At 35.7% G+C, this 23,831-nt stretch overlaps 3 protein-coding genes across 10 annotated transcripts; 2 read left to right on the top strand and 1 right to left on the bottom strand.

Moving 5' to 3' along the window:
* Window positions 1–1,171: 1,171 nt before the first annotated feature.
* Window positions 1,172–6,865, top strand: LOC137746655 (protein RAE1). Of its 8 annotated transcripts, none has more exons than XM_068486674.2 (12): window positions 1,172–1,281; window positions 1,460–1,552; window positions 1,666–1,752; window positions 2,248–2,325; window positions 3,169–3,359; window positions 3,504–3,645; window positions 3,961–4,041; window positions 4,516–4,644; window positions 5,363–5,440; window positions 5,710–5,781; window positions 6,376–6,456; window positions 6,546–6,865. In XM_068486674.2, the coding sequence occupies exons 2-12, from the start codon at window positions 1,496–1,498 to the stop codon at window positions 6,591–6,593; spliced, it is 1,044 nt and encodes a 347-aa protein (XP_068342775.2). In that variant the 5' UTR covers window positions 1,172–1,281; window positions 1,460–1,495; the 3' UTR covers window positions 6,594–6,865. The 8 variants fall into 8 exon arrangements, with proteins under 8 accessions (XP_068342775.2, XP_068342763.2, XP_068342767.2 ...); XM_068486662.2 differs by having other exon boundaries at window positions 1,197–1,286; XM_068486666.2 differs by having other exon boundaries at window positions 1,213–1,281; window positions 1,464–1,552.
* A 1,724-nt stretch (window positions 6,866–8,589) lies between these two features.
* Window positions 8,590–14,689, bottom strand: LOC137727940 (laccase-14-like). The gene is given in 9 exon segments (XM_088686413.1): window positions 8,590–8,677; window positions 8,721–8,763; window positions 9,435–9,778; window positions 9,780–10,383; window positions 11,089–11,217; window positions 11,903–12,147; window positions 12,438–12,589; window positions 12,688–12,740; window positions 14,644–14,689. Coding segments are annotated over 9 exon segments (1,704 nt in total).
* Window positions 14,690–16,482: 1,793 nt separating this feature from the next.
* On the top strand, window positions 16,483–23,103 carry LOC137711059 (BRASSINOSTEROID INSENSITIVE 1-associated receptor kinase 1). Its single transcript, XM_068450265.2, has 11 exons — window positions 16,483–16,951; window positions 17,045–17,177; window positions 17,306–17,377; window positions 17,522–17,665; window positions 19,223–19,294; window positions 19,412–19,483; window positions 19,587–19,663; window positions 20,187–20,315; window positions 20,401–20,742; window positions 21,055–21,449; window positions 22,464–23,103. Exons 1-11 carry the CDS (start codon window positions 16,852–16,854, stop codon window positions 22,776–22,778), a joined length of 1,851 nt encoding a protein of 616 aa, XP_068306366.2. The 5' UTR covers window positions 16,483–16,851; the 3' UTR covers window positions 22,779–23,103.
* Window positions 23,104–23,831: the final 728 nt, after the last annotated feature.

The raw sequence follows: 23,831 nt of genomic DNA, 5'->3' as shown, positions 1-23,831 counted from the left end.
ATATTATTTCCTATATCCACCATTGCCAGTAATACGATCTGGTACACCAAGTGTTATGATACAATTGGTTAGAAATTTTTTATCACTTCATAACCAATTGTATTATTACGCTTGACATACTGGGCCGTATTTCTAACACATTGAAAAATCTCTAAATGGATATCAACCAATTTGTGTCCACCATTTATTGTTGCACATTCTTTTGGATTTTGCAGCCCGAAGATGGAAGTTCGGACTAATTTACTATGTCTCAATATTTTGTGGCCCATTTTTACACGTTTGACGTGAAAGTGGACAAAGACTCCCCTTAGTCTAGGGGTCATCATTTACCCTATGGATAAGGCCACAGTCTGGCTGGGCTGGTATACAAGGCCTTATGTTGATGGGTAAGGCTTGGGAGAATAATTCACAACTTCAATCCGGCCCGTTTGACTACAAAAAGTGGACCAAGTTAACACGACAAATCAGAAGACGTGAAGGAGGAAAAGATTCTCTGTGTCTAGGTTTGTAGGGATGAGCTTGCCTGGTATTTGGATCTTAGAATTTCTCTATACATAGGGATTTCAATCTGCTGCATATCTAGTGATTGTAATGGCAGTGTTATGTGAGCCTTCATTTGCTTCCAGATGCCAAAAGAATTTTGTTAAAAAGCTTATTTTGATTTAGTAGCTGTTTTTTATCTTTGCAAAAATAGAGTTAGGCTTCGTCTGATATTGCTTTTTTCACACGCATAAGCAGCTTTAGTGCATGGTTCATGGCTACTTTTGTCCTTCATGAGCTTAGCATGAATTCCCAATGGGATTCCAGAGGACCCACCTTGATGTTCATTGACCAAACCCCACCCCCTCCCTCACTGAGCGTGTGACTATGGTCGTAACCAAATGTGTTTAATTTGTTTTGTAGATATAATTTTTTTAAATCCAAGGGCAACTAAAATTTGCTACCACATCAAACACAGGATTTAACTAATTATAAGTTTTGAGAATTTACCGCAGTCCATCCTGTTATTAGAAAAAAATGAGTTGAAATGTTCGAAATAATATTGAACGGGTGTGAAGAGTTAAAAATTCAAAACAATCTTGAAACAAGTTGTATACAAAACACGTTACTTATAATAAATGGAAAACTTAACGAAATTATCATGAAATTAAAAAATGTTATAAATTCACGTGACATTTAAAAATGTTTCCCATGTACACTCGTATTTTTCTTCCTCGTCGTTCAAACTTCTAAGCCACACATCAGTCAGTTTCTACTTTCTTCTGCACTCTCCACCTTCGGGTAAGGTAACACACACACACACTCTCTCTCTCTCTCTCTCAGGTCCTTCGGGTAAGGTAACACACACACACACACACACTCTCTCTCTCTCTCTCTCTCTCTCTCTCTCTCTCTCTCTCAGGTTTTACTTCTCAGATGAATGCTCGGTAATTTATTTATTTATTTTTGAAATTTCGAGGTAGAGAAGAAGCGAATTTCACTGAGTGCTACTCCAATGTCGAATTTCATGGCTGCTTCGAATCAGAATCAGAATCCGAACAAGTCCTTTGAGGTGAATTCGATTAACTTGCAGTTATTCGTCGATCATGCTTTGTTTTGATTCTCTTCCTTAATTTAATTTAATTCTATTCAATTTAATTTTAATTTTAATTTTTGATATTTTAGGTCACCCATCTTCCTAACGACTCGATATCGAGCCTAAGCTTCAGTCCCAAGAGCAACATTCTGGTCGCCACCTCCTGGGACAACCAGGTATGTATGTATGTAGCCTTGCATTCTGTTTGGTTGCTAAGAAAGATTTTTCTATAGGATTGGATTTCTGTCATCAGACTACCAGGCACTATAATGTATGATTGGGATTCACATATAATTGTTTACTGGAAGCACGTCTTTAGAGAGTCAAACTTCGTGGCGGATGCAGCGACTAGCATGGGATTTGAAGTTGCCAACTTTTGTATTTGGGATAGAACCTTGCCTCCTGTGGCGAGAAAAGCTCTTTTATTTGATTGTATTGGTTCGGGTTGTGACCGTGGTCAGTCTAATTAATGTTTTTTTCCTTTCTCAAGGGAAAAATATATATATCTATTACAGTATGCTTCTTGCTTATGTAGTATGTATGTGTGATTCATGGAGCCGAAGAAGATACACCATTGGATTGATTTTTATAATTTCTTTTCTTATCTGTGCGACCAAACAAACGGTTTATTGGTAGGATTGAGTAATGACTGCTGGTATGCCCGTGTTTAGGTGCGATGCTGGGAGATACACCAGAGTGGACAAAATCTTGCTAGTGTGCCCAAGGCATCCATATCCCATGACCAACCGGTAATGTCTCTCTCTCTCTCTCTCTCCCCATGTTACATGAAACTAGTTCAGTTGTCAAATTGTTTTGTTTCACATGTTTGAATTCCAACATATTGTGGAATAACAGATACATACACAACATTGTGTCAGCTATATTTTTTAATTTGAACTAGGGTATGAATTGGTAATGCCTGTTGAATTTATAAATGCTAGATTGTCTGCCTTTACTTGGTGAATTCGAACTTGGAACCTTTTAGTGTTCCACTGGCAGAGCTAGGGGAGTTTACATCTGGCCATGGCCCTCTCATATGATTCTTAACTTCTGTTCCTCATAGTGACTTAGTGTTATTCTGGTTGAATACAAAACAAACAAAAGGTTTGCTGTTTGTTTCTAGATGTATTACTCAGGAACCGATATAAGATTAGTTTTGGAGAAATATATTGGATGCAAAAAAATTTTATGGTTACAGTTGGACGCAAAATTTTGTTAGATAAAAGCAGTACAATCTTTATGTAGAAGGTCAAATATGGAATTTTAATTATGGGAGGTCTGAGACATGTTTGCAAGATCTTACGTTTGCAATGAAAATATCAAGGACAATTGCTTTTACACTTGTTATATGCTGTTGATTAAGAAAGTAATTTTTTGTACCGTTTATCTATGATCTCTTGTAAAAAGTTGAGTCTTTTGAATAAGGATCACCACTATTTCAAAGATTTATTGATAAATAGTTAAATACATATGTTTTGTGCGTGCACAAGTATGTGCATTTGATTTGAGACCACATTAGATCAATGTATGTTAATTAAGGAAATTCTGTGATATAACTTGAAGGATATATGTCTATCTATAATTCTATATAGGTTTTGTGCTCAGCTTGGAAGGATGATGGATCTACTGTGTTCTCTGGAAGCTGTGACAAGCAAGTTAAGATGTGGCCTTTAGCTGGTAACCAACCGGTGACCGTTGCCATGCACGATGCACCAATAAAAGAGGTTGCTTGGATCCCGGAGATGAACTACTTAGTCACAGGAAGCTGGGACAAGACTCTGAAGTAAGTAAAACATTTGTTTTTATCTAGTTTGAGCTATCTGAATTTGTGCACCAGAAATTTCAGTCGGATACTTGTTAAAATAATTTGTTAAAGAAGTCGTTTTTTTCTTCTTTTTAATGTATGACCTTTGCCATCTATCTTCAGGTATTGGGATCTGAGGCAGCAAACTCCAATCCATACCCAAGCTCTACCTGAGCGCTGCTACACTCTATCAGTGAGATACCCTTTAATGGTTGTTGGCACTGCAGACCGAAATCTGATTGTTTTTAACTTGCAAACCCCACAGGTATCATTTTATTTGTAAGAGTTATCAGATATCATTTATTTTATCAATTTGATGCAACAAGAATACATCGACGAATTAAAGCAGTTCACTTCTTCATTAACTTTGTTTACTTCTAGTCTTCAGAATTAACATTTATCTAGGCTTTTAATTATTTTTGTGGTACCTTGAGGATAAGCTTCTAGTTCTTTTTGAAGTTTTCAAGTCCAGTCAATAGAGATGGGATTTATTATATAGAGATTCTAATATTTGATTGGGTTGCCGTCATTGACATTCTATGTTTTGACTCTAATTTCAATTATTTCTAATTACTAACAGACTGAATTCAAGAGAATTGTTTCACCCCTAAAGTATCAAACAAGGTCTGTTGCTGCATTTCCGGATCAGCAAGGATTCTTGGTAAGTATTTTGATTTTCCCTTCAAAATTGTTCTTTATTTATTTTTTGGCCTTGTAATTACCTGTTTAGTTTCTGTCTAAAAGTATAGTTGTTCTATTAATTATCTAGGGGAGACCAAAACCATGAAGAATATGAGCGCTACCAAGTTTATATCTTTGACTTCGATAATAGTGCTATAATTTTTCAGAATGAGATGGGTGTTCCCTTCCACTAAAGCACATGGGGAGATTGTATAAATTATCTGCTCAAATGTATTATAATCTTTTTGAGAATTTGATGTGTTGATATCATTGGACATAACTGATATACCACTTTGCCATCAGTTCTATCTTTTGCCATTCTACTTTTTTTTACTATCGTGATTCATGATTATTGAACATCACATAGGATCACTAGTACTCTTTTTTTTTTTGCTTCATAACCTATTACCTTATCTGAATAATTAATGAATCAAATAATTATGATTCTGACCAGGTTGGCTCTATTGAAGGGAGGGTTGGTGTACATCATCTTGATGATGGACTACAAAGTAAAAACTTTACCTTCAAGTGCCATAGAGAGGGCAATGACATCTACTCAGTCAACTCTCTGAACTTCCATCCCGTAAGATCCCTTTGTCTTTTTCCTTTTTCATAGTTATGTCTGGACAATGTACTGAGGGTCCAACATATTTGTTTTTGGTGTTCTATATTTTTGTTTTTAAATTAAAGATAGGTGTGAAGGAGAGAAAAATACGTTAGAGTAGTTTATAGAATTTGAAACTCAAAATTCAAAACACTTCAAAGTGAAATGTCTCTGTTGTGGTCTTCGTTACATGCATTCTTCGTCAGCTCTGTAAGGTCCCATCTCCCCCTTTCCTTTGTCCTGTTGCTTTTCACTCTCTTGAATTGTGAAAGACAAAAAGCAAATAGGTTTCTGAATAATCCTTGAATTACTATTTTTCTTTTGTTTTGAATTTTTCTTTTATATTATTAATGGATTGTATTCGTTGTTGGCTTGTCATAGTGTATGAGAATCTGTAAAGTAGTTAGATTGCTATGTATACTGGATGATTTTGTCTGAACGATGAATTTGGTTAATTTAAATCTACCTTCATGTTCGAATTTGTCTTTTTTTTAGGAATGAGTTTACTTCAAAATCATGATTTGGAATTCCTAATTATTTGACAGTTTCCATCCAAACTAATTTATTGAACATTCTCTGTTGGTTCGTTATGTTTATTGTTAGGTTGTTGAGTGAGATGTTGATAAATTCTGAGGCTTCATTTTCTGTTTTACTGTTATTTGTCGCAGTAGAGCTTATTTTGTGCTCCTCGTTTCAGGTACATCACACATTTGCTACCTCTGGTTCTGACGGTTCTTTCAATTTTTGGGATAAGGATAGCAAACAGAGACTAAAGGTTTCTCCCATATTTTTTTCTACTGCTACTTTTGTCTTCGTATTATGCTTAAATTATAAGCATCTTGACTGTTGGTTTCCGATCAGTTTAAGTTGCCGCTAATCTGGCAATTTTACTTTGTTGGCTTTAGTTCTGTACAAGTCATTTTCTTTTTCTGGCATGAGCTTGTCCAGTCCCCGACTCTCTCCTTCCTGTTTATATATTTGGTTACTGATCATTTGTTTTGTATGCGTATAAGTGCCTAATAGAGGGTTTTCTGATTTTTTCAGGCAATGGCGAGGTGCAGTCAATCTATACCTTGCAGTGCTTTCAACAGTGATGGTTCCATATTTGCATACGCAGTAAGTCTCTTTATTCGTGATTTTGCAACTAATATGAGGGTTCGGTCTTGAGGTTTGCCGTTCAAATTTTCACGGCACTGACTCATGGTGTAAAATTTGTTTACAAAAATGAAAATACTATCCTTACGTTTCTGGTTGTCCTCTTTTAAATCTGGGCTGGTAATGAATGGAGTCTGGAGGTTGTATACATCCATAGATGTTATGTTCTTCCAACTGATCTAAAGTGGTAGAAGTAGGTTGTATACGTTGCAACTTCAGGAAATACCTTTGCGTATGCATTTTTATTGTATTTCTTGCAATGATGACTAACCTTTTGCAATTTCAATTTATTCCACAATGAACCTTCCACTCTGTAGACTTGCTTGTCTTTCACTATAGTTTCTGTCGAGATTATACTGCATGGCTTGGCATGGTTATTTTGGTCTTGTGCTGTTGTGGTCGTGTTTCTTTCTGTATTCAAGTGACTGATGCTGGTTTGTGGTTCTAATCTCTGAGAGCCAATTTGACTCAAAAACTGGTTGCACAAATTCCTTATATTTTTCTCTCCTAATTTAAATGTTTCACCGGAGATTCTTTCCAAACGCGTGTTTTTAGGTTTGCTATGATTGGAGCAATGGTGCTGAAAATCACAATCCTGCTACTGCAAAGAACTGCATTTACCTCCATGTGCCACAGGTATGTCTCTGACCATACATTTCCAGTAATTTTGTTGACGAAGGCCTGGAAATACTCAAACTGCAATGTTACGCTTTTCTCGGTTGCAGGAAGCTGAGGTTAAAGGCAAGCCAAGAATCAACACCGGAAAACGGTGAAGCTGTTTGCGACCAGCCATGTTTGCCATGAGCTATTTGTGCATACGACGTTTTTTAGTCTGCAAACGCGTGATCAAGGCGGCATTCTCCGTGTCTAGATGTTTAGATAGAAGATTGTTCTGGTGCTATTTCTGAGTTGCCATTTTCGAAGAGGCGGCTAGTTTGTTCTTCGCTACGTACTAGGTTGTTCAAAGGGTCTTGTTCTTGTTCCATTTTGAGCAGAGAATTCAAACCTTATAAATATCTTTGCTAAAGCTGGAGGATTTTCGTTATTCTGATGCGATCTTTGCTTAAACTACTTCAATTGCTAGTGGTTACGGCTAAATTTTAACAAAGTCATTTTTCTCTTAAAAGCACGGAAATAAAATTAAAATTAGTTTTCTTTTCTTTTCTTTTCGAGATACAATAATAGGAAAAGATTTGTGGCACCATATTTTTACACAACTTTTGACATACGTTTTTGTAGGATCTACTTTGTAATGCATTTTGACAAATCGAACTGTCTATGTTTTAGATCTTCCATCAAAGATCATGTTTACCAAGTCACCCAAATCTAAAACTAATATGACTGTTGGATTAAGGGTTTAATGTTTCTTTATAGAACTAGATTTGCCCATTTCCTTCACTACAAATGAATATCTTAATGATTTTGGATTCATCTATTTTTTTGCAATGGTGATCTATGAATGATATTCTAAAATATAGATGGTACAGATTGTTAAAATACATTACTGAATGGGTTCATAAAAACGTGTGTCAAAAGTTGTGTAAAAAAAGTGATGGTACTGATTTGCTCCCTATATATATTTACATTAAGAGATGGGGAATAAATTGGTATCAAATTCATTATGTAAGAAACTTAAAGCTAAATTAAAATTAGTTTTAGATATACAAGACCCATTCACTTTGGTATATTATGTTTTTTTCTTTTGAACAAACGATATTATCTACACTAAGTAGGAGGGGAGCGGGTGGACTTAACCTCACAATGGGCTAGCAATAATGTGGTTCAAACTCGACTTTGGCGATAATCAAACTTGACACCCTCTCACTTACAAGTGAAGAGGAATACCACTAGACCGTAGTACTAAGTGACTTTTTGGTATTTATGTATTTTTATATTTATTCCACTAATTAATATAATGAGGGCCAGTTTGGGATTGATATGCTTTAAAAAAAAAACTACTTTTGATGTGCTTTAAAAATAATCAAATGTAAAATAAAGCTGATGAACGTTTAGTTAACTGAATTTTAAAAGTGCTTTGAGTATGAAAAGCAACGTAAAAACATTTCATAAAATTTAATGTAAAAGTGATGCAATTGTATACAATGACAAATGAACATAGTAGTAGGAATGTGGGCAACGACAACAATGGTGGTAATGGTGGTGGTGGTTGCGGTGGAGGTGCAATGGTTGTGCTAATAGTGGGATGTGTTGATTGGGGTGGAGAGATCACAAAGGTGGTAAGGCGGTGGTTGCACCGATAATGGCGGTTTTGGTTGTGGTGGTAATGGCAATGGTGGCGGTGGCTGCAATGATGGTGGTAGTGGTAGTTGTGGTTGTAGTGGCAGTGGTGACAGTAATGGTGGTGGTGGCAGCAATGGTGGTAACAATGGTTGTAGTGGCGGTGGTGGTGGTAATGGTGGTGATGACGGTAATGATGGTAGTGACAATGGTAGTAGTGGTGACATTGGTGGAGGTTGTGGTTATGTCGGTGGTGGTGGCAAAAATGGTGGTTGTAATGCTGGTGATGGTGTAAAATTAACAAAGGTATTACAACAATTGAAAATATTTATTAAAAACTCAACTCTGCTTTTTATTACAACAAATTTTAAAAATAAACTACAAACTGCTTTTAAAAATTACTGTCTAGAGCCCATTACTTTTAGAATAAGCAAAATATTTTACTTTTTTTCAAACATTTTTTTACTACTTCAAGTACTACCAAACAGAGCCTAAATCCAGTAAGGAACATGATATATTATGTCCGACCCCTCAACAAGTGGGCAAATCATGAGGGGGTGGAAGAATTTTACTTTTTAGATCAACACCACTTTTCACGAGGAACACCGTTGTCATTTTCAATTGTTGTATGTCATTTTCAATTTTACTTTTTAGATCAACACCACGTTTGATGACGCTCTATGTGACAATGCATCACCCACACACCTGCATTCATCACGATATTAACCATTTCAGATTTTTTTTTTACTTGATTTGATAATTAAAATGTTAATAAATATGATGACACAAGAAAATTACAGGCATGCAAAATTAAATTTGATTTATCTTTTTTCTTTTTAAAATTGAAAGTAGTTACCAAACGAGATTTTAAATTTTAATTTTAAAAAAATAAAAACAAAATGATTATCAAACGTCCTAAAATTGATTTTAAATTTCATTCTCTCTTTAGCATTTGAAGCATATTCTTAATTTTCTTACATAATAAATTTAGGATAATACTTTTTTTTAGTACAAATTTAAGATAATACTTAAGTACTCACAACGAGTACTCTATATGCTCACTTTTCGATTTAGCCCGACAAAAAAATGTTACTTGTCCTTATTTTTAAAGCCTAATTAAAATTAAATAACATGTCCATTATTTTTTTAAACAATACAAGACGAGTTATCATTGTACAAAATAAAAAAGCAAGTACTCACCAATGAGTGTCCAAGTATTATCCATAAATTTATGAATCTTATCAACATAAGAAAATGGTGGTGTGGATGATACCCAAAGGGCTAGCTAGAAAATAAAAAAAGACAAAAACAAATACACAAAAATGTTTAAAGAAGAAAATTAAGGTTAGCATTATCCTTATAATTTTGTTAGGTACCTGGATTATCTGCTCTAAATCTGATTGCAACCCAACCGTTCTTAGGAACACCAACTGTACTCTCCTCTGGAGGATCAACAAGATTGTAGCTTAAAGGGCCTTTCTTGGGGTTGAAGTTTCCGAAACCCCAGCCAACAACATAAAAGCTATAGCCATGCAAATGCACAGGATGGTTATCACTTGCTAGCACATTGGCTCCCTGTAAAACTAGTTCAACACTCGCATTGTACTCCAGAACCACCACCTTCGGGCCGTAGGAAGGGGTAAACAAGTTGTCGGGAAGTCGATCACCGGTATAATTGAACCACTTAGAAGGTTTTCTTGGAAAATCTTTCTCGAAAACACATCTTATAATAGTACGCTCGAAGTATGTCGATGGATGGGGTTACAAAGCTTACGTTGTTCACGCTAGCGGAAAATCTTTTACCAAAGGGACCGCTGCATGGTTTGCCACTGCAATTTAGAAGATTTACAGATATGGCGAAGAAGAGGTGGGTGTTTACATGTAACGGGACATTGGTTGGGTGCTCTTTCGTTGCTAGGCTTCTGAAGTGCTTGGTGAAGTCGGTTGATGCTTGAGTTCTGTTATAGGGAGGTAGATGGGAAAATTTGTAGTGAGGAAACTGTGGATGATCTCGGTGTGAACTGCGGTATTTAACGATGGCTGTTGTCGTGGTTTGATCGAAACCAGCTCCGGTGGCGCTTGAATATGCTCTTGCAGCCATGAAATAGAGACTTGGAGGTTGGTTTGCTTGTAATAAAACATCCATGGATTGGCCTGGGGTTATCATTAAGTAAGATGTCTCGATTTGTTTTGTGTAGTAACCATCCTTTCCCACCAATGTTAATTTGTGGTTTGCTATGCCGAAGAAAAGCTCTTCATCCATTACCGCGCTAATTATCCGAAGCAAATAGGTTTTCCCATTCTTCACTGATATTTCGAAAGTACCTGCATGTTAAATGAATAAAAAGATATATACACATTAAAGAAAGAGCGATTAAGCGAGAAAACAGATATTGTAAAATATTTATTAAAGATGGAGAACTAGAGAAAGATTAAAGATTAAAACAAGTTTTTAATTTTTTTTTAATATACAATAATAATCAAGCACGTATACATTTTATTTTCAAAACTACAAACTAGCCACAAAAGATAAGTCTATTTTTGAGGTTTACAATTTAACTCACTAAATTATTTCAACTTCAAAATTTTGTTTAAAATGACGTTATAAAATGACTAGCTAGTCATGAAGGAAACTTATTGACGGGATAAGTTTTTTAACTGCTAATTCATTTTCCGTCTTCGACTTGGACAAGATTTGAAAGTTAAGTATTCATTTCCTCCTTTAAAAATACATTGAATGTAGTGAGTTGTCCAATTCAATCCAAGAAATTAAGTAGACCAGGCCTAAATATACATTGACACAAACTTATTAATATTCTTGCAGTCCTAATGCTATTAGAAGTTTCTCTCTCACTTATTAGTATAAATAAATGCATAGGGCGTGATAAACATCACTCACAAATTCTCAAGCCTTTATCTCTCGTCTTCTCTCTGACTGATCTCTCTCTTTCTTCCTTCACTAAATTCATACTACAACAACTATTTATTTACAAGAATATTTATCAATTTTCTTTGTTGATATCAATATACCTGATTTGGAACATGGATAGAGATGGCCTGGTTGCCCATTTATGGTATATGCATCTGAGAGTATTGGTTCACCTCCTGTTATATTTGCATTTCCTGGTATCTCCATAACATCTTTCTTCCACCACTCGCCTAAGAAAGAACAATAACATTATTAATTTTGAATATTTTAAAGATCATTTGATCAGTGACGGAGCAAAAAATTGGAGCTAGAAGGGGCTTTTAAGCCATATAAAAGAAATTGGACAAAAAATGCTAGCACGAATGGAAGAAAAAAGGTTAATTTTTATAGTGCAATGAAAAAATTTAATCAAAAGAGAGTAATGGAGTAGGGAAAAAAAAAGAGATTGAGATAATATAAGCACCAAACTTTTTTGTAAGTTTCTACAATGACATTGAACAAAAATTAATAACCATGGTTCAAATCTGTAGCTATGAAAATGGTCTTTCAAGATAAATTCTTCCTCTATTCCATATATATGTAGTTTTACTGTTAAACAACACTCTATCATGCAAAATGATGAACTGGAAGGCAAGTTGATAAAAGGCTTTGGCTTCATAACAATACTACTGTAAAACACATTTTGTTGGTCAATTAGAGAAATATAATAAAGCTAGCTGGGAGCAAAAGCACATAAGTCGAAGAATACACTATGTTCAACCAAAAGCACACAAATAGAAGCTACAAAGTGAAAAAAACTTCATAACAAGCACAAACCTCTCCTGACCCTCAAGTGGCTCCACCACTGCATTTGATAATCATTGCATTTTCTACGTACATACCTTATTGCATTTTCAGTTTTCAGTACGTACATACCTAGTATGATTGGAACCTCTGCATGAGGTTTAGAAAAGGGATAGCGAGAACCACGTTTTGGATAGACAAAAATGGGTCCGTGAACTGTTGCTCTTGCCCACCCACTGTGTGCGTGCCACCACATTGTTCCTTCTTCCGTTGTAAACTCTACTTTGTAAGTGTACTTGTTTCCTGGCTCAATCGGGCACTGCGTGATGTACTCAGGTCCATCTGACCATAGATTCCTTACTTGTCTAACTTCATGCCTGTAAATTAAACATACATTTTGTTGAAAAATGCAACTCTACATCAGAAACTTGACAAAATATATTACTACTTATAAATGAACGGTTTTGCTATAAATAATATCGAGATCTTTTGCGATAAAACTTAACACCTATCTTACTACACAAATGGTTAAATAGGTTAAATCAGAGTGATTAGTAATAGGTTGTTGGCCCAACTTTGAAATCTTAACACATTTTGACACAAAAACAAATTAATTAGTTAAATACATGGATAGAACTATAATTTGAATATAAATTAAATGACGCACCAATGAAACGTGATGTTGTAGTTTGTCTTGTTATAGACCGTAATAATCATTTTATCTCCTCTACGAGCTTTCAAAGTCGGCCCTGGGAATCGGTCGCTCACAGTCAGGATTTCCTTGGTACTACATAGTCGAGTGTAAGAAGATGATTTCACCTGCACCAACAACAACGCAATTTACACACATGAACATGAGAGAGAGAGAGAGAGAGAGAATGTGAGAGATCTCGAGAGAGAAATAGATCGGTACAAACCACGAACTTCTGTTGATGGATTTTCCCATTTGTAACATTAAAAAGTAGAAAAACTTGAAAACACACAAAAACTAAGATGTACTAAAACATTAACCATGCCTGCAAAACTTTCAAAGCTCACTATTTGTTTCAAATCCCAAATTGTCATCAAACTTCTCTTATGTGTAGTGTATACTCTCTCTCTCTCTCTCTCTCTCTCTCTCTCTCTCTCTCTCTCTCTCTCTCTCTCTCTCTCTCTCTCTCTCTCTCTCTCTCTCTCTTCTTTCTTTTTATGTGGCAATTAATAACACTTTCCTCTCTCTCTTTCTTCTTTCTTTTTATGTGGCAATTAATAACACTTTCCTACTGTAGACCTCAGTATTGGATTCATATATTCAAAATTACATTAAATTAGTTGATTTGGTTGCAAACCATACAGTGGAAATGCTTTGTACTTGCAACGTTGTTGTGAAAATCTACACCAACTTTCTTAAATAAGTTGATTTTGTAGATTAGGATAATCTATTTATGGAAATGTTGGTGTGAAGGTGCATACCAATTTTCTTTATTTTATCGTTATTTTAAGATAAATTCTCTTATTTATATGTTACAAGTGTGTTTGGACCTAAAATCCTCATTTCGGCCCAGTTGGTAGGTGCGGGCCTAGAAAGGAGGTTGTGGGTCTCAGCCCAATGATGTAGTGATGATGGAATAGTCGAGTCCTAGACAAAGTAGGATTGTCTAAGGATTAGAATTGGGTTCTAGAGTGGCCGAGTCCTAGATGAAGCAGGACTATTTGAGGGTCAGGAATGATGATAAAGGTTTGAACTAATTTCTCAGTCGTAAGGATTGCCATTGGATGAGATATGAATTGATCATGTTACAACTTACAAGTTTTGGTTCAGAGTTCTAGTTCAAGTTGAAAAGGGCGAGATTTGGCAGTGATAGAGTTTTACTAGAAGGAGGTTTTGTGGAGCTAATTCCAAAGTGTTTTTTTTCAGATAATGTTGAGGAATTGCAATACTATTAGGACTCTGCAACTCGACAGTCTTAGGTATCAAGTAGCTTGTCCTATAAATACAAGAAGATTGACAATGTAGAGAGGGCCTTCAACTCGACACATAAATCAATGCTCTATACAAAACCCTTTTACACCCTATTGTGAAAACTAACTACTTCACTAATCGTTAACCCAAATTTCAACTGGATAGACGGGTCTAGGTTGGCAACTGATGGACGAAGACTAACTAAATAGATGCGGTTTTCCATAAGCAACTATTGAAGGCGAACAACTGATTTGAGGGGACTGAATTTGTAGAGTCAGTTTTCCTTAAGAGATTCGAACGACTGGAGACGGGGATTCTCTATGAATCTATGACAGGCTAGTTATTTCAAGTCTCAAACACCAAAGAGTCTTTGATTCTTGCTGAAAGAGATCACTTCATTAGCCTTCTCGACAAAGTGAAGTGTTTTATGATTGGCTACTCTCATGTTACATTTAGAGTTTGACATACAAACAACCGAATCTTTTTTATGATGAAGACACTCATCTCCTTTGAGTTTCTTTGTCCATATAGTTTGATACTGGTTTGGTGGGCCTATATTTCAACCAATATAGTTGAGGTTGCCAAAACTTGTGCAGCAGATCCAAAACTTCACAGTGATTTGGATAACTTTATTTTTAGGTTCTTGAACTCAAGGATGAGAATGTTCATTCCTCGATCGAAACTGCTAAATTCAGGAGTCAGCAACGCATTTTACCACATTACCACATTTGAATTATTCGTCCGATTGAGCTTGGTAGCAAATTGGCACGCTTGCATCAGCATTCGAGCCACTGAAGAATGTCATTAACTTTTAGTTACTCAACTTGCGTGCTATGTAGATTTGTAATTTTAAAATCAACTAAGTGGCTAAGAGAATTTCTTCTACAAATAAGTACTAAATGAAATTATTCAAATGGTACATTCAATCAACTTGGAGACGCTGCATCATCATTGCTAAAGGCTTGTTTGGTGACCATTTATGTTCGTATTTATATATTGGAAACGGAGGAGTTGATGGATGATGATGAATACATGAAGATATGAAGTAGAATTTGAATTTTACTTTCTTTTAGTTTTCATTTTGTGTAATGTGTAACCTAAAAAACCATTTCAACCTATGTGGCAAGAATGCCAAATAACAAGGAATACAAAAACTTCATTAGGCTTGGGTGTGATCATAGAGTCATTCAACGGGCAACCGGGTGTTTTATACCGAAGGCAGTGCTAGTCACACAATCATATTTACTTTTTTATGTACTTGTGTTAATTTTTTATCATCGATCTTTTATAATTTATTCAATCTGACGACCAAAAATTAAGAGGATGCATGAGAATCAGAGATAAAAATTAGGTGTGTGGATAGCATCACGAGAAATGTTAAGGACATCAAATTGGATTCCAAATAAAATAGCAAGGACATGTTATTAATATTCAATTGATGAAATTAACAAGTGTAATTTAACAATAATTAATTTTGTAAGCAATTTCTACTTTACAACCCTCAAAGTTTGCCAAAATCAGTGTACTTCACTTACTTTTTTTTGTCTCATTTTCATACATAAAGTTTGATTTTTTTGACACTTTGATAGTACTTCCGTTAACTTAGCCATTAACTTTTCTGTTAATTGATGATATGATAAAATCTTAACCATTAAATACCTAAACAAATATTTATATGTTTTTCCCAACAATTTTTGTACTTCATAAAAGAAACAATCCACTTAAGGTGAAGAAATTTTTGTGCGTGTAGCCGAGTCTCTTCTTTTTAGGTAAAGAAGGGCGTGGGGTTAAATCGTGGTTGAAGAACAATTTTCATCCGAAAGTAGGGGTGCATTTTGTATTGGGCCAACCCGAACTCATTCATGTCTAACCCGAATTTAAACCTAAAGAAACGAGTCTTTTCTTAGTTATAAACCGCCCCAATGCAACCCAATTTCAACCCGGTTATTATTGGGTTGGGTTGGGTTAATTCTTTGCATGCCGATGCCCAACCCGATTTATAACCCACTCTAGTCTCTAACTCGATCATAACCCAAATGAACTAATGCACATATTGTACTCATGTCCACCAATCAACAACCTTTATAATGTTTAATACAATATCCTTTATAGGTATAGTTGATAGTGCTGAAGCTTTTGGTAAGGAGGTTCCATGTAGCACTTAACTTGATTCTATTTGGCCATTTGTAGGTCCTCATGTACTTTGTTTTAAATGATTATAATGACAGTTGTGAATATATGACCTACAACTAACTATTTTTCTTATTTAATACAAATGCAAATTAAATTTGGACAAAAAGACTTGAGTTTGGTGTTTGTTTATACTTGGTATGAAGTGTCGTTGTTATTATTATTATTTTTTTTTTCTGTACAAGCTTTGATATTTTCTTGTATTTTTAATTCATAACTTTGCAAGTTTGCATGGTTAAATTTGCGTATTTGGTTTAACTTGTAAGCAGATAGCAATTTGTGGAACTGAATTCAAGTTTTGATTGAACTGTGATAATGAACGTAACTAGTTTTGATGCTACTTTGCTTAATTTTTTTTTTTTTTAAATTATTGCAAAATAAGTTGTTAAAGGATTAAACTTTAAATTAAAAAAAGTTGGATAATCCGAATCCAATCCAATTAAATCCGAATCCATATGAACCTAAACGAAACTCAACACGAACCCGAACTTGAATTGTGAATGTTGAGCTAAGGTTGGGTTTGACCGTTCAATCCGTCTGAGCCATACCATAAACAATGACAACAACAATTTAGTAAATTAAAATGAAGAAAAACAAAAATATAAACAAAGGAAGAAAGGAAATTTCCAACGTGGTGGACAGCGACTTTGACTTATTGAGAACCCTCCATCTGCAGCTCCTCCCGTCTTCTTCCCCAACCTTTTACTTTTCTTCCTTTCTTCTCCAAAACTAGTAAGCTCTCTGATTTCAATCTCTTTCACTCTCTAAGAGGCAGCGGCATGCTTTTCCAAACGCAATTTACAATTTAGTCAACAGGCAAAAGCAAGAGCCACCGAATTTTCTGGAATCCGGTTAACGTGGAGATGCTCCAGATTTTGATCGGTCAACGCCTGCTGCTGCCCCAATTATTAGAGTTGGAATTAGGGATTCGTGTATGAGCTGAGCTCCAATGAACCCAACAGCGATGACGTCCTCCGCCTCTGTTTCTGTTTGGCTGATTCTGCTGTTTGGCTTCTTTCACCTCCATAAGCTTGCTGCCAACGTAGAAGGTATGTCTGTGTCTGCGTGTTTTTGAATTTGGGTGTGTTTGGTTGCGGGAATTGGCATGAACTAATGAATGAATGAATGATTGGATTTGACAGGTGACGCATTGAACGCGTTGAAGACCAATCTAGCTGATCCAAACAATGTTCTGCAGAGTTGGGATCCGACTCTCGTCAATCCCTGCACCTGGTTTCATGTCACTTGTAATAGCGAAAACAGTGTTACTCGAGTGTAAGCAAACCCAACAAACCCCTCCTTTTCAATTCAGTTCAATTCAATTCAATTCAATTCAGTTCAATTCACTTGTAATAGCGAAAATCGTGTTACACGAAATTTCTAACCTTTTTTGCTCCACCCAGTGATCTTGGCAATGCCAATCTCTCTGGTCAATTGGTTACACAGCTTGGTGTGCTTTCCAAGTTGCAGTACTTGTAAGTGTGTTTTTCGCTCTGCTTTTTTATTTGTGTTCTATCCAACTGTTCCATCAGTATGCATTTGAATTGAAATTGGTATCGATACACGACGAATGAATTCACTACTGCATTTGACATTATCGAAACACCCTTTCTTGACAGGGAACTTTACAGTAATAACATAACTGGAACCATTCCCGAAGAGCTTGGGGGTTTGGCAGACTTGGTCAGTTTGGATCTTTACTTGAACAAGTTACATGGTTCCATTCCAGCGACACTTGGCAACCTTGCAAAACTACGTTTCCTGTATGAACCCCCATCCTTTTGTTAGATAAAATATATCTTGTCTTGCTTTTTTTTAATTGATATGCTAATCTACTGTTTTTAATTGTTCTGTTGGAGTGACTTTCTTCCTTAAGGTCCACGATAGCATTTCAGTTGAACCCAAAATATTACTTAGGTTGACTATAATCTCCCAATATGTGGTTAAGGCATATAGCTTGAGTTTTAACAAATTTGAAGAAGGATCACAATATAAAACAAGTGATAAAACAATATGCACAAGACAAGAAAATATGGGAAATCACGTAACTGGAACCTTGAAGGCAAATATTCCTTATGCCGGATGCATATAATTATAATATGATCCCTGGTTTCAAGATTCACAAGAAGGGAGACTAGCTCCCTTGGTCATTTGAATTTGGAATTCTAATGCAAAGATGCATTAAGCTATGATCACCAGATTAAAAATTCTAAAGATCCAACATGAGACTCCTATGTTTGTAGCATACCCTTTGTGTTATACCAATTCTTTCTTTACTTTTCTCCTCTTTTGTAGATCCCCTACCCTAAAAAGAAAAACACAAAAAAGGAAAGGAAGAAAAATATAAGTTCCTATAGCTTTTACTGTGACGATTGTGAAATCCCAGGTTGCCATGGCATATAATAGCTTGAGCCTTGAAAAGCCCCTTTCATTGATCTGTTAAGTATTTTTCAATTGTCGTGTTTCTGAATTCTCTAAATAGTTAAGACTGCCCCGAAAGAGATTAATTGTGCCAGTAATCATGTGCATGAAGTTTTAGTATCAAGTGAGACTTTGAAGCTTCTATTTTATTATGGTTAACACTATTCCAGTCTGTGTATATGTCTGATTGCACTCATTTATATTGCAAATGGAAGCTTAACATTAAGATTTAATTGGAGAGTATCATTGTTTTCCTTCTAATTTTTGAGCCACCCTTGTAACATCTTCTTAGGGTTACCCTGAGTAAACTTGCTTCCCTAAAACTTCATGTAAAATTTTAGAGAGATTTATTTATTTAGATGAATACTGAGCGTATGTTACAAAGAGGATATCTAGAATTTCCAGAAATTTTGAGAATTATTCCTTTGTAGTTCAAGCAGTAACAATTATGAGGTCCGTATTATGTAAGGTGCTGAGCTAGAATGTGTGTTTTAGGAAATTTTTTGACTTTATCTAGGAGTGAGTCCTAAGTAGTGAAGGGCCTTAATTGGAATATTTACAGTAATATATTTTAGGGGAAATAGAAAGGAATTCTGTAACCAGAGTGGGTGAACCCTCATATCTAGTGGGACGTTTTGAAAGTTTCCTAGCTCATTGCTTTCTTTGTCTATTTGTGTCCGTAATTCCATATGTACTTTATGCACACTTAACACTCACATACTCTTCTGGTGTTTATATGGCGACAAGAAAAAGGGTAAAATGAAAATGAATTATAGCAAAACTACTTTCACATTTTATTAATTGTTTCCCTTATTATTTGAATAATTATGTGTTGGAAATATAATATCTGTTGTCATTGTGATTATTTATGATTTAACGCTTTCTGTTCCATGAAATAGGCGTCTCAACAACAACACCTTGTCAGGGACTATTCCCGTGACTTTGACTAACATCCTATCATTGCAAGTCCTGTGAGTTTCGTATACTTTCATCTCAATAAGAGGGGGGAGAGACAGAGAGAGAAAAGTTACTAATTTCTCTGCCATCAGAGAATTTGCAAATAACACATAGTTTTCCATCAAATGCAGGGATCTTTCAAATAACAAGCTGACAGGGGATATTCCAGTCAATGGATCTTTTTCACTTTTTACTCCCATCAGGTTTGTTGAAGCCTCTTTATTCTTTTTCTTTACCTTTTTCATGCGGTGGCCGTCCTAGCAAACGACCTAAATGATGTACTGACTTCTATTCTTTATTTTGCAGTTTTGCCAATAATCCTCTGAAACCACTTCCACCCTCTCCATCTCCTCCTGTTTCTCCGAACCCACCAAGTTCTCCAGGTTTATACAACTTATACTGTTGTGATATTAACTCAAATTTGTTTTGAAAGCTGGCTCTATTTTGTTTCAGACCCTTGTGATATTGATTCCAGTGATGGTTAAAAGTGTTTCTGGTGTTTTTCTGTTAATTTCTTTTTACATAATATAACATTATTTTTGGAATTACTGCTCTAAGAGAAGATGCTAGTTAGGAAGGGAAGGGATTGAGGGTCCAAGAGGATACTCCTAATTTTGTATTGTACTATTTCTGTGAGTTTGAAGAGATGAATTAAAACAATGACATATGAAGTTGGAATCACTGCTGTAAAGATGCTAAGAAGATGCTAGTTACGAAAGGAAGGGATTGAGGATCCGAGAGGATGCTCCTAATTTTGTGTTGTACTATTTCTGCGAGTTTGAAGAAATGGATAAAAACAATGACATGTGATGGAGAGTTCATCATATAACTTCTGACTTTAAGGATTTTTCATTTAGTTCTGGTTCATGTTGTGCAAATAATTTTAACTCTGGTGATTCATACTAGGTGCCACTGCTACTGGGGCTATTGCTGGAGGGGTTGCTGCTGGTGCTGCTTTGCTATTTGCTGCACCTGCAATTGCACTTGCTTATTGGCGACGAAGAAAACCACAGGATAATTTCTTTGATGTACCTGGTTAGTGAACTATAGGAGTAATTAGCTTGATAAAGGTGGTGTTGTAGTATGGGATGCGGGTTTCACTAATCTACTGTCTTTGCAGCTGAGGAGGATCCAGAAGTTCATTTAGGACAGCTCAAAAGATTTTCTTTGCGCGAACTACAAGTTGCAACGGATACCTTTAGTAACAAAAATATTCTTGGTAGAGGTGGATTTGGTAAGGTTTATAAAGGACGCTTAGCTGATGGAACTCTGGTTGCTGTAAAAAGACTTAAAGAGGAGAGAACCCAAGGTGGGGAGCTACAGTTTCAAACAGAGGTTGAAATGATTAGCATGGCTGTCCACCGCAATCTGCTTCGTCTGCGTGGTTTTTGCATGACACCAACAGAAAGGCTGCTAGTATATCCTTATATGTCTAATGGAAGTGTGGCATCATGTTTAAGAGGTACTCATCTAAATTGTTTGCTGTGTTGATGAATCTTTTTGTTTTCATGAAATTAAAAATTGTTTGGATTACATTGATAAAGTGAATTTATACACCCGACCAATTTGGTTTGGAGTATCAGTACTGATGTTTTTTTTTCTGTTCTTTTTTTCTTCAATTATAAGTGACCTTCTTGATGTTGATTTTATTTAATGGATAACAAGATGACTCTTTTTTGGGTGGGACGGGTGGCATGATATGTGTTAAACCACATTACCTGTTGCTTGTAATTTAAAATTTTACTCTCATAATCATGTTGATAAATTATTGTAGATCGTCCAGAAGGACAAGCTGCACTTGATTGGCCAATAAGACAACGTATTGCATTGGGATCTGCAAGAGGCCTTGCTTATTTACATGATCACTGTGATCCAAAAATTATTCACCGTGATGTGAAAGCAGCAAACATATTGTTGGATGAGGAATTCGAAGCAGTTGTTGGAGACTTTGGGTTAGCTAAACTTATGGACTACAAGGATACACATGTTACCACAGCTGTACGTGGCACAATTGGTCATATAGCACCAGAGTACCTTTCAACTGGAAAATCTTCCGAGAAAACTGATGTTTTTGGATACGGAGTCATGCTTCTTGAACTCATCACTGGGCAGAGGGCTTTTGATCTTGCTCGGCTTGCGAATGATGATGATGTCATGTTACTTGATTGGGTATGCTTTTACGTCTTTCTGTTTCTGTTTGTAGCTAATTTATTGTTATATGCAAGATTATTTTCCAACAACATTTGCATGAGGTCCACCTTCTGATTATATTTTATTGTTCTAAATCTTCCATAATTTCTTTCATATTTTATATGATTCAACGATATTCTTGCTTCAATCTATTGTGTCCCTAAGTCCAAATCTTGAAAATTATGTTTCAATACTCATTGTTAAAGAAATGTTATATAATATACTGTAGATTAGGTGTATCTCTCCATACCAATGTTGCTATTTATTTAAGCTAAAAATAATGGGTCTCGACACCTAATCACTTTATTTCAAACCGCTAATCTCATATGACTTTCTTAATCATTGTGTATGGAACATTTCTGCAATCATTTTATTTGGTTCTTTGCAAAGATACATTAAAAACCTATTACTCATCATAGAGCTGCCAAGTTCCTGTTCAATTAATGTAAAAATCACTTAGTCATTTTTGGCTAAAATATTGAAAACAGTTAGAATCATGGATAAAAGAAAAGAAATAATACTTAACTTTTAGAAAATAACTTTAGTTTAATTAGCTTTTATTAGTTAGAGTTACAATTAAGCTGTGAAGATTTATTTATAGCAATCTAAGGTTTAAATTGTCAGAGATTAATTATTACATTTCCTTGGTAATTGTAGTTGCTTCTTTTGCCAATGTATTGGCCTTGCTGTGATTTCTTGAAGAATTTGGCATGTGTTTTGTATCGATCCTAATTTCCTCATTATCTCTTTATTCTCGCTATCTTGGCCTCTTTCTTCTTTCTATTCTCTGTTTGCATCTTTGTCATATGTTTGCATCATATCGATATTTGAATGACGTTGCATTTTTGTAAGCAATTTGATTTTCTGGAGATATTGTGGCCCTTAAAATCTTGAACATTACAACACATTTTCACTCTCCTAGGTGCCCTCACCTTTTGTTTCAAATGGTAGAACTATCTGACTTTTTCCTTTTTGTTTTAACTAAAATAATAGGTCAAAGGACTACTGAAAGATCGGAGGTTGGAAACACTTGTTGATGCTGATCTAAATGGAAATTATGTTGACGATGAAGTGGAGCAGCTCATCCAAGTAGCTCTGCTGTGCACACAAGGCACCCCAGGGGAACGACCCAAGATGTCAGAGGTTGTCCGAATGCTGGAAGGCGATGGTTTGGCTGAAAGATGGGAGGAGTGGCAAAAAGAGGAGGTGTTCCGCCAAGATTTCAACCCTATTCATCATCCAAGTACTAATTGGATCATAGACTCAACTTCTCATATTCCTCCGGATGAGTTGTCCGGTCCCAGATGATATGCTCGTTGGTTCCGCCCCCCTGTATACATGTAAGAAGCCTTCAGAGGACTGGAGAAGGTCCATTTTGTATTTCAGTGATACCACATTTGTGCATATGTTTTGTCTTTGTTTTCGATTTTGTTTTTGTCTCGCTTATTTTTAAGATCACAAAAATGGAGCTGGTGTTGTTGTAATTTTTATAGGGTTAACTGGCATTACGAAGTTATATGGTGCTAGCTGGAATTAGGAAGGGCCATAAAAGCACCCATTCCAGATGATTTATGTATCTATCCAGAAATTAGTCCAGATTGTCGAGTAAATAATCATTCTGAACTTACAACTATCTATATTTTTGAGTGTTCCTATAGATCCCATAGATACGATAAGGACACTAGGTCAAGTGCGTGGCTGCTTGTGGACGGATAGTGTTAGAAATTTCATTGTGATCATTGCAAGTGGGACTTTGTGGCATTACCCTTATAAGTACTTGAACTAAGGCGTTAGGGGATCAAGAGATCACTTTGTGTCATTCCAACACAGGAATTCGAGCCCTGTCTATCCTTTTCAGAGTATCGCCAATGGAGATCCCTCTACTATCTTTGAGGATTTGTTTAAGACCAACTGTAGGGTAAGATCCAAATCTAAATATTTGAGTTTAAACAAAATAAAAATGCAATCTAATTGTGGGATTTTTTTGTTTTTTTTGAACAAAAAAATATTATCTAGATTGGGTTAAGCCTTACAGTGGGCTAACAATAATATGGTTCAAATTTGTTTTTGGTGAAAATCGAACCTAAAGACTTTTCTTATATGTGAAGATGAATATCATTAAACTCTAGTACTAGGTAATATCTAATGGTTGGACTTAAACCTAAAATGTTTGGCTTTTGACCCAAGCTAAACCCAAATTTGGGTTTGTATTTGGCTGACCCAAAATTTTGGGGGCCCTACCTTTTTTTCTTAAAAGCAATGGGCGAATGATTTATTGAAGTGGCCGATAGATGGATCCCTCACCTAGCGCTAGCAGGGTCCCAGCTGCAAAACGGTAACAGTTTAAGGATCTATGAGCTG

The sequence above is a fragment of the Pyrus communis genome, chromosome 15, assembly GCF_041283825.1.
Source record: "Pyrus communis isolate YQ-2024b chromosome 15, ASM4128382v1, whole genome shotgun sequence".
Taxonomy (NCBI): Eukaryota; Viridiplantae; Streptophyta; class Magnoliopsida; order Rosales; family Rosaceae; genus Pyrus; species Pyrus communis.
This window is presented reverse-complemented; position numbering and strand designations above follow the sequence as displayed.